Below are 11,557 nucleotides of genomic sequence, written 5' to 3'. Positions count from 1 at the left end.
TCCTGCTAACTTCCAGTCAAGTGGAAAAAAGCACAAAATAACAACAGGTAATTGTTTGTAGGAAACAGTTACAGGGGTGGCTCCGGTAGCTTTCCACACTAAGTTTAACCCCTCTCTCTCACTCCTGCTCTCCAGCAAAAGGAAATCTTTAATGATCCTTCAGCCCTGCGGTTAAGCGAGGTAGGCTGACTCAGAAATTGAAACAGTGAGCTATACAGGAGTGCGAAATACCTTATATGTCTGGAATACTTGTCACCGTAAGACACACAGATCACAAGAGGAACAGTTACCGAACTTCCAGGTTTGTTACAGAATCTCACCCACCGCTTCCTGCAAGTTAAGAAACCAGCTTTTCATCCACCCTGCTCTACGCGATCAGACCTGCTACCCAGTGTGCAACTCTGGAAAACGATAGCTCTACCAAGCAAAATGTTAAATATCTGCCCTCAAGCAACAGTTTAAGTAAAGCCTTTTATCTCCTCTTATTCCATCTGTTGGCGTAGCTGCGAGCACCAGCAATCCGAACGTCGAGATCTCCCTTCTTTCTCCTTGATCTCAATGCCGAGGGAGTTCTCGCTTTCACAGCTGCAGTGCCTCCGCTTTCTGTCGGTGTGAAAGGGAAGAGAGGAGGGTGGAGAAGGAGGCTGCTCACCGGGGCCTTTCTATCCCAGGATGCCATTTTATTAACTACTTCTCTTCTTTCACATACTGCATAGTCAGCCCCACATCACAGCATTCAAGACAGACTCTGAGACAGTGAATATTTCCACTGAGGCTGTATAAGTGCTCTCAAATGGTTCAAAACCTGCGTGTCCTGTAACCATTCTAAGAAGCTTCCAGAACAACACATTCCACTTTTGGGGGGTTGTGTCATCTGTTCCCCCCCTCCCTTTTTTTTTTTTTTTAAATTTGTTTTACAACAGAAGGATATTATGCAGTGCTGTAGAACCAATGGGTTTTACAGGTGAGTGTACAAGGCAAGCCACAGGCAGAGGCAAGGCAGTTCAACACCCCCAATATATTGCTTTGTTTCTGAACTTTTTCTAGCCCTGGACTGTTTCCTATTGCTCTCCCAGCAGTATTTGCAAACCTTTTTTCCTGAAAGGGATTAAATTCAAACTACAGATCTAACGAACACATATAAAAATGACACTACTTTTCTGTAAAGCGAGTTTTGAAATCAACTTAGACTGATGCAAAACCTTGTCTGGATATTCCTAACTGTTAGCTTACACTGACTTAGCTCAAGTCAAATTCATTAAGCTAAATTGATGTAAACTCAGGCTAAATGCATTCCAGAGCATCCATAAAAGATCTTGTCCCTGTTTGAATAAAGAAATTTAAAAGCTGATGTCATCGAAAAGATGTGATTTATCATGGTAAAAACTGATCTTGAGAATACACATAGGGAAAGGCATTTTGTTCATGGAGCAGTAACGGTGGAGTGGTTTATTTTTCACTGGTAATGCAGGACACCGCCATTCAGAGGTGTGCAACATGCAAGGGAAATAGAAGGGTAAGAAGTAGAAGAAAAGAACATTTCATTACAGATGAACAGTAATCTTATTCCTACCTCAGCTTTCTTTAAACACTTGACTGATTTCTGTTGGTTTCAGTGGAACCATGTGTGTACTAAAATCACTGGTAATTTGCTTGTCAGAATTGAAGAGTATGAAAACCAAACAAGACTGTAGCTGAATAGCAAGAGGCTTTCACACCAGTAGGACACATCAAGCACCGGTGATAACCTAACTGGTGAAAATGAGTTCCATGTTTATATTCATTTATATTCAGTAGGCATGTACAACTAACCCAAATCTCAACTCAGCAGGGGTATTTTATGCCCTATGCCTGAGACGAAAAATGTCAGAAACTGAAAGCTAAACATAACAGACAACTAGGCTCACCCAGGCTGATTAGAAGCAGGGCTTTAAAAATGTTTATTTAATATATTAAAATGCTTGCTGTCAACACCTTTCATGCTATGTGCTTGAATATCCTTGATTAGGGTTTGTGCAGCTGTGGTTCTCATACTGAATTAATTTTGTAAATTGTGGTGAGATGATAGAAGTTTTCCAGCTGTGTAATCATTAATTAACTTGGCTGCATTTGAGTGGCTCCAACTCATGCTTGTCTGTGAAATACTCAACTTAGATAAAACATCACCTCTGCCTTCTGCTCGGTCTTTCTTACAGAATGAAAACTTTTTTCTTTTTTCCTTTTTTTTTTTTTTAAAAAAAAAAAAAAGGAAATGGAAAGTGCTGCAAGGATGATTTGGTAGATTAACTTTTTGCCTTTCCCATACTTTTATAATTCCCACACACAGGGGATGCTTTGGTTTTTAAGGGTTTGGGAAGAGTGACTTTCTCTTTCTATGCGTTTATACAATGCTAGTAACAAAAGGGCTCTAGCTTGTGGCTGTAATGTAAAGCCTAAAAACAGCTTTTTGGGCTTTTCCAGAAGATTCACATAGACAGGATACTGAAGACCTGCAGCAGAAGCGAGCCAGAGGAGATTTAACTGGTCACTACCCAACTTCAACTTCCTGGGCAATAAATACTTTGTGTATTGTTATTTGCACCTGAGAAGAGCTGCCCAGCATCTAGGGCCCGCAATTCAGAAGGCATCGTCTACTAGGCAACATATTTACATCTTACTGAAAGGAAAATGAGCTGCTCCTTAATGGAAAAAATTAGTCAGAGCTGGATGCTGAGAGGTGAGCTACTTTATGCCCCCAAATTTACAAGAGTTAGTCAGGAGAAGCTGGGCACATCGTACTTCCTTTCAAATAAATACACAGTAACTGATGTCCTCATCTATTTTCTTCTTCTGGAAGTCAAAGCATATTCTATGAAACAGGAGTCACGGAGGCAAACAAGTAGGTTAAGGACTGAAATTGCAAAAGAAATTACAGTCAGAACCATTTATTTCATTATTCTTCTCAATGCTAGCACAACGATAGGAGATTAGATGTTGCAAAGGAACTTTCTGGAAGGACTTAAATTTCCAACTTTCTGGTCAGAATTTGAATGGAGCAAGAGACTGAACTCTCTCTGAGTGCTTTGACATCTCTAACTAGAGTCTTCTTGAAAAGCTCATTTACATCTAATTAAGCAACACTATTTTGTTACCTTACTCAAAGGCTGTTCCTTCCTCCTCTACCAGGAAAGTGTCAGTCAAGTGTTCCATAATGCTCCTGCCAAAGGTGGACGTTTTGTCAGTAGGAATTACTGTCTATCTCACTTTGCTCTAATAAGGTGTGACTCTTCACCAGCTTGCAATTAAGCACAACAGGCAATATTTATATTTTGTGACTCCTGTTATGCCTCCACAGTGATGTGCGAGCCAGGACTCCAAATCAATATATGTATGACTGAACTTCAGATAATTGTTAAGTCCATGATAAGGTCAGAGTTTATTTACGCATGAGAATGTTCATTAACATAGTTTTGATTCAGAGGGTACTTCAAAAGAAACTAGAATTACATTTCAGAAGAAGCTCAAGTCCTGGATTTAAATAATATCCAGCTGGTATTTAAAAAACAAGTAACATCACTATGAGCACGGAAAGAAGAAATGTCATTTTAAGATCTCCAGACATCTGTAAGAAAATAATAATATGCACAGGGACTGACAAAAAAGAAATCTTCTGTTTTAGAAAGTATTAAAAGATATTCTTAATTCTCTTTGAAGCTGATGTTAAATAGGTGCTTAACTTTTTGCCTACTTAGGGAGTCACATCAGCAGCTTGCTAAATCATTTCTGCACAGGAGCCTATTGGATTAATGAACAGTTAATTTAAAGAGGTACTATTCCTAGAATAAGTAAAGTCAAAACGAGAAGAGCTGCTCACTCAAACTGTCTAAATTCCTTAATCTTCAGTGAATCGCTCTGTTATTAAAACAAACTATCACGGTCCTTCTGCTTTCCTTACTGGCATCTTCAATGTATAGATTCACATGCTGAACAACCTTGGAAAGGGCACCCAAAAAGACTGGAGTAAAGCCAGATATTTCCCTTTGCAACTCAGGAATATACTGCCAAACTCAACTCAAATGCACCAAATTACTTTTTGTTTCTTCTGAAAACTCTTCAAGTTAAAGGTTTCTCATTAATTATGGGATTTTAACCATTTACCTGAGAGGACATTCCATGGCATGGATAAAGGATTGCTTTGTCATCCTCTTCGGCTCCCTGATCTAAGCAGTAGCCACTAGCTTTGCTGTTACGCACCTATAACCGGATCACAAAGAAAACAGTTGTATTAGAAATTAATCTGCACGATGCAAGTCTAATCTAGCTAAATCTTAGCTGCACTACAGCTATTGAAACAACTAGTATGTAAAACTATTCTTCGCTGAGAAACACATGCTTATTCTCCAGATACGATAGGATGCCATTAGTGAGTTTGCTCCAGGAAAAGACATTATTTGGACAAACTGCTGTCTTTACAGACCTTGGGTCAGAGTTATATTTTCAGCAATTACTCAAGGATCAAAACCCCATAAAATTCACTCTAAGAAACCCAGGCCAAATTTTGCTCCAAATCACCCTTGTGTAAATATAAATTTTGACCATATATTTTGAGAATGTGACTTAATCAGACAGCATAGGAACTACCCAGGATTGGTATGGGATGTGGCACCCTTTTATTTGCTCTTACTGCACATATAAAAACAAAAAAGCATATGAAACAATTCTATTTGAATTGAGAATATAGTACATGGTTATGTACAGAAGTGATGTAAAGCACATCATTGTGAAAGGATACAGCAATGATGACCAGTGTTGGAAGGCTTTCAATATATTTAAAGTTTGGGTTCAGAGAACCAACCAAGTCAAAAATTCATGTGCCTCCCCAGACAAAGAAAGTTTACAAGTCTACAAAACTGGGCTGGAGCTCTTGTGAAATTTCAGGCCTTTTTTCTCTTCAGGCTAGAAGTATTACACACATATTTTGGACGTCGAAAAATTTTACAGGTATCTTAATCAAGAAGTTATTTAGACAGACATTTTGAAACAGTTAACAGGTCAGTTTTGGTTTAGGCTGTGAACAATTTGTCTGGCCACCCCAATAATATAGAAATAGCTGCTGCATGAGGGGTCAGAAAAATCAGTAAATAATCCTTCACATTATAGTGTACGAGCATAATAGCGATCGGATAAGGGGGCTCACCAACAGTTAAATTTCAGGCGGTTTATTTTATGACTCGAGTACTATAAAGGCTAAAGAAGATGAAGACAGCTTTATGTGAATTGAGTCACCAGGAAATATATTTTTACTACTGTTTCAATCTGTTTCACATCTACTCAATACATTCATTTTCCTTCAAACTTGCTAAAATCCAGACATCTTTTCCTCCAGGAAAATAACCGGAAGAGAAGGCATTTAATAACAAGCTTGATGTTATTTAGGATGAAGCCTCTAGTTTGTTCATTACGGGCATGTAAGACTGAAAGGGAACTATGCCAGTTCATACTAGCTAAATAGCTTGTGTGGCTCCATTTCATTATAAATTTTAATGAATTAGATACTTGCATCGCTCAACTTCCTGTTTGACTCAAGAACCTTCATGCGATCACTCAACAGAAACAAACTTCTTTTTAGAGCCCAGCTTGCTAACCGTCTGGTATAATTGACACAACATTGGCAGTACTGCCGATGTTCTTTGCAGTTAACAGCCTTCTCAGAGCTGACAGTTACTAATAGCTCCTGTTGAATTTACTAAATGTCTTTCCTCAGTTACTGCCAGGGATAGTTATATTAGGATGCAAAGTGATATTATGCAATAAAACTTGCACTTTGTATCAATATCTGAAGCGCCTGACTTCTTTTTATATGAAGTCAATCAAATGGAACAGAAAGGAAGAATGTCCATTTAGTTGTCTTGTGTGAAAATATATTGCCTTTGGATTTAATTGTAGTTCATGTAGACAATTAAAACAGACTCTTAAAAACATTATGCAGCAGGAGAGCTCCTAGAACTTCGCCCCAGCTCACAGTCATAAGTGACAGCAGTCCTTACATTACAGGCACGTGATATAGATTTAAAGAGTTACAGAATGCATGTCTGACTTCTTTAAAGATTGGGGTCAAGCATATGTGGGAGATTTGATTGGTTCACAGAAGAGAAAGAAATGATCCAGACAGCTGAGGCGAACCGAAACGTCTACACTTTTCTAACACGTTTGGATCCAGCATTTTATTAGGGTTAAGTAACCTATCCACTCAGCTGTCTCAGAGTAGGTGTTCCGAGGTCTTACTCAATACTGGTACACAAGTGGAAATGAAAATACAGAATCTGAGCACAAAGCAGCAAAATTGTTTTTCCTCTAATTACTTTTTCATGATGAGATAAAGACCTGCCAAATGGTAGCCTCACCTCATAATCTGAACAAGGATATGTTGCTTTTTATCCCGAACAAGGAGGATTGCAAAACTGAATCAATAAAGTGCATGTAAGCCTTCAAATAGTTTGCCCAAATGCAAAAAAGGGGTGGTTCTTCACCTAAAAACAATTCAGAAAACTCAACTGTTCTCATTAACTGTAATTATTTTAGCTCTCTTGACTGCTGATGTTTTCTTGATGATGTCTGTGGCATCCTATTTCGGAAAACGATTACCTCAAATTTACGTTCTCAGAGCTGCTCTATTTTAAAATGAAAGCCAAGGAGGTTGCGTATCATCGTTAGTGAGAATGATTTCATCTGATATACTCCAATGAGAGGGACAGTGCTTCTCAAAGCCACACTTCCTAGTGTTGATTAAAAGTAGGGGAGGGCATTTCTGTTGCTACTACTGTGCTGACTTGAAATTGCTCTGTACGTCCTGATACCCTCCACTAAGATGAAAGGACTGCTCTAATGCAGGCACGATGTATTTTCAAAGACAAAGTACCTCTCCATAAGTGACTGTATTATTATAAACCCTCATTTCAGGATAGACGTTCTCCAAGTACCACTTAAAACTCCGGCACTGCAGTCGCTGTCGTAAAGCTATTCTTTCAGAAACGTCTCCAAAGTCAACTCCAGGGTTCTACAAAGCAGAAAAAGAATAAAGAAATCTCACTGCATTGACTTTACGGTTGTTTTCTTTACTGAAACCAAATTGGAGTTCATTTTGTACACCAAGCTGTATTTCCCTTTCTACTTTCTCTTTTGTAAGTAGCAGCTCATCAAACAGCTGCTGTTGAGAACAGATAATAAATATTAATGAAAGTCAGTGGAAAAAGAAGGATAACGAACAAGCAAAAACCAAACATAAACCAAAATAATAAGAAAACAATAAGAATGTTGTTACTTACAGCAATTCTAAATGTTTGCAATCAAACCTGAACTCTTTTGCTAAATTCGTTAGGAATTTAGGCGGTAGTTCTGATCTGAGATATGGCAGCTTGATCCTGGCTTCCTCTAGTAACAGCCTTAGGTATTCACTAATGTAAATGAGATCAGAACAGACCTGTTAAAAATTCAAAGCAGAGCTGCTCAAAAAGTCATTAAGCTCCATTAAACATTTGCATAGACCAGCATTCAGTTTTTACTGGAACTGGAGCTCATTTGCAGACTTGAGCCACAAAATGTAGTTAAACTCAAAACCTTCTTTATAATTCTGCTTCAGAATTGAATTCACGCTTGAATACAAATCCCATGAAAAACACAGGCTGGAAGAGTCAAATCAATATGATCAAAACCAGCTGCTTAAAAACTGCCAGGTCCTGAGTTAGTGTCTGTTGATTTAAACCATTATAAATCATCACAGTTCAACATTAAGACAGTAAGTTACCTCATCTAAAAGTCTTTTCCGACACTGGATGAATCAAATGGACTGAAACTGGGGAGTTTTGCGTGGATCTGTCTTAAGTGCCTTGTACATTTCCTCCAGGAAGATTTCTGTACGTTTTACAAATGATGTCTAACGCAGGGTTAGAAGACAGCAGCAAATCTTAGCTCAGGGTTTATTAGAATCCCCAACAGATGCCTAGTTCTCAGGAGAGAATACAAGTGTAATACTGAACAGGTTTTTCTATTTGCTACATAAAGAGTTTACTGTGCTCACTGCTGCTTGCTGATGCACACTTTGTCATGAGCTCTCTATGCAGCATCCATTCAAATGAATGTTAATTTACGTACTACTTCAGGCTACATGGAAGGAGAGCAATTCTCGGAGGCACTCAGTACAATAAATCACTCAAGATAAGATGCCTTTATCACTAAAATTGTCCAGGAACAAATCAAGCAGGAGCACACCAAATATTTGGTTAACTAAAATAAAGCCATGCTGACCTGCTGATGAAGGTTATAGGAATATGATCTTGCAAATGTGTCCGAAGATCATCCACTAATCAGGTTACACATTATGCACAGATCCTCAATAACTTGGAAGGGAGCACGTTGTGAGAAAGATGGTGTGAGTTATGAAAGGGCTAATTTGCATGGGTTTTGGTATGGGAGAACACATACATTTTACTTGCCTCCTTTCTTCTCTATTCTAAAATGAGGCAATACAATGCCCTGTGTGCAGTGCCATTTCTACAGAACACAAGAGCAGCAAACTAAGCAGCTATGAAAATGCTGCGCTTGCTTCTGTATTAGCTGCAGTCATCATGTGCGGTTTACAGTGTGATGGTAAAAGAATGAGGTGTCCACAGAGTTTAGTACGCGGACATACTCTTTTTAACCAGGCAGTAAGGTTTCTAGTTCTGCAGAAGTGTTTTCTAACGGCTTATAACAGTACAGTACTTCTTAGTCATCTAGATTGAATACTGCAGTGGAGTAACACTGTGAACACTAACACTAGCTTCCTTTTCCTGAGAGCTAATGGGGTTATTTATATGATGCACATTTTATCAATCGATTTATTTTATGGAAAGAAAATCTTAATGTTCAGTACTTATGCTGATTTTATGTCTCTTAATGTAGATGTGCCCTTTTTTTTTTTTTCAAAGCACTGCTGTATAGCTCAGTGCAGAAAACTACATCAATAAGTAATCTCAGAGAGATTAAAGGAAATCACGTTTTGGTGTAAATGCTTATTTAAATGTCTTGTCTTTTCTCAGAATTCATTTGCAGAAGGCATCAAGCAAACAAATTTACCAAGGTTACTTCTTTTTCCTCTCCTATTTGAAACTTACCATTTTATCAAATGGATGCAGACAGGGCCAAAATGCCCCTAAAAACTTAGATGGACACTGCTTTGTCTTCCTCCTACTATCACGGAAATCTTGTGTGGGAAAGTAGTTATGCAGAATTGCCTTGTTAAGGCAAAATAATTCACTGCAGTTACCTCTCATGCCTCTCATACCTCTCACGCCAAAAGAAGTCACTAAACCACATCTTCATAGAGACCTAACTTTCAACATTGCACAGAATGTCCAGCACTGAACAGCAGTAAGTGAAATTCGGACGTGTGCGAACATCTGACATATTCAGACATCACATGGAGAAGAACGAAACATTGCTCCTTTAGGCATACGTATTTTCAAAACTACAACAGGAATGAACAAAAATGGGTTTTGATATATTGCCTAGGTACCAAAGTACAAGTAGGTATTTAGGACACAGACTAAATCCGATGAACTCTTTGACAAGACTCCCGTGACTTTGATGGACTCTAGGTCATAACCAAATACTACAAAGACACTGCTAGGTTGGCATATTTTCCTGTTCTGATAGAAGCATTCCTGTTTCCATTTACTTCAATCAGCTTTGAACAAACCTCTCATATAAGGGTTAACTAAACCATCACTACCTACAGAACAAAGTATGTTTCCCCTTAGCTGCTCTCCCTTCACATGTGCCCCTTCACATGAATAATTTGGATGCAAATACCATAAAGGATACAGCAGCAGTCAGCTTCCACCTGACTGGGATATAACATATACCTCTCCTCTCAAAGAATTATGCTCAGTGGAGATGTAGCGTGTGATATACTTACAGAATAAAGTGATAAATTGAACCTACAGTTTCTCTAATATTTTTATTACATGGATTCCTAGAGGTCCCCACATGCCATCTACAATTTGTATGCACAGTAAGAAACAGAATGTGTCTACATTGCAACACTCAGCCTGTAGACAATAAAGCTAGTTAATATGAGATTCTTTTATCGCATACTTTGTTTTTATGCTGGTGAGGTCTACTGAGTCTTATGATGAATGATGATATTTATTTATGGACATTTCTGTAGTCCTCACCACTGTACCATATGAACACCTCAAAGTTTAATGGCATCCCAAATTAATGACTTCTTCGGAGGAAGCGCATAAACCTGAAACATCGTGCTCTAGTTAAATTATAAATCTGTGTCACCGCTCCTGAGCGCACATCAAAACTTACACCGAGGAAGCAAGTTTATATGGCAGAACTCTCCGTATTGAGCATGCACCAGCACGAAAGCACTCTTCCCTCCAAGCTTAGCCCACTTCATGCAATTGTAGTAATATCCTTCACCTCAAAGAACTAAGAACAGCCACCCACGTTTCTGTTCAGGAGAGAACGTGACCCGTACTTACTGCCATGGGGATGTTCCACGCCATGTAAACATGCGACTTGAAGTCATCCATCCAGACCTCAGCGGCCCGCAGGGCGTTGCGCTTTGCATAGTAATCAATGTCGTTGTTGTAGGGTTTCTTTGTGCGTTCAATATGTGCCACGCGAGAACAGGGTAAGACCTCCATGCTTCCTCCGCACTGCCAGACCTGGGAGAGTTGGAGGAAAAACAATTGCATGATTTTTTTAAATTTTTTTTTTCTTTTTAAGGTGATATAACTGCTTCTTTTCAGATGCTGTATGTAGAGAGTTGCCTAGGTGGAGATGCGTACTATCGAACGATTCAGAACGATCGCCCAATTTACCTGCTCTGGGGGTGAAACCCCTCTCTCTTCACATTGATGAGTCCGAGGTGAATGCAGCTGGCTGTGTTAGGTACACAAGTTTAGGTGCCATAAATATCCAAGTCCTTCCCCATAATGTCGTTGTTCTTGGAACCATTAGGCAGAAGACAAATTACAAGGTGGTAACCTCTATCGTAGGGACTATTTTAACCTAGTGCTTGTTACTGAAACGTCAACAAAAATCAGTTGTACCGACTGGCTGTGTTTGCTGCTGTATACATGGGGGTTACTGTATCAGCTCTCCAAATCAACTCACAAACTTTTAATAGCTTAAATGTGATTGCCAGAAAAATCTGATACACATTTAGCATACATAAGCATCTCAGATGACCTATTCCACACCAGAGCCTTTTATGTGGGGATTTGAACATTACCTTTGGGAAAGAGAAGGAAACAAATTACCCACATGCACAATACCAACAGAAAAAAAAGCACGGAAACATACTTATTTTCTCATTATGGAAACTTAAGACTTTGATCGTGAGTCAGTCAATTATTCTTTTCTTTTTCTAATCTAGCCCCTGCAGGCTTCACTGATTTTCAGCGCAGCAATTCTCCCTTCACAAACACGCTTTGCCCTGCCTTCAGTAAGAAACAAGCACTGACTTACCTGATACAGGACATCCCATGGAAATTTTAGCCCAGGATAAGACACAAGTCTTAGC

The 11,557-nt window shown here is 39.0% G+C and overlaps 1 protein-coding gene across 1 annotated transcript in view; it reads right to left on the bottom strand.

Annotated features, from left to right (window-relative positions):
- LOC104080165 (polypeptide N-acetylgalactosaminyltransferase 9) overlaps nucleotides 1-10,694 on the bottom strand; it is a 16,363-nt gene extending 5,669 nt beyond the window's left edge. The window contains exons 1-3 of the mRNA XM_009582462.1: nucleotides 10,512-10,694; nucleotides 6,899-7,036; nucleotides 4,138-4,233 (exon numbers count right to left, since the gene is read on the bottom strand). Of these exons, the coding sequence (XP_009580757.1) occupies nucleotides 4,138-4,233; nucleotides 6,899-7,036; nucleotides 10,512-10,676 (399 nt within the window). The 5' untranslated portion in view covers nucleotides 10,677-10,694. The remainder of the gene's footprint in view (nucleotides 1-4,137; nucleotides 4,234-6,898; nucleotides 7,037-10,511) is intronic.
- Between the last annotated feature and the right edge of the window lie 863 nt (nucleotides 10,695-11,557).

Source organism: Fulmarus glacialis, unplaced genomic scaffold (assembly GCF_000690835.1).
Source record: "Fulmarus glacialis isolate BGI_N327 unplaced genomic scaffold, ASM69083v1 scaffold16827, whole genome shotgun sequence".
In the NCBI taxonomy this organism is placed as follows: domain Eukaryota; kingdom Metazoa; phylum Chordata; class Aves; order Procellariiformes; family Procellariidae; genus Fulmarus; species Fulmarus glacialis.
This window is presented reverse-complemented; position numbering and strand designations above follow the sequence as displayed.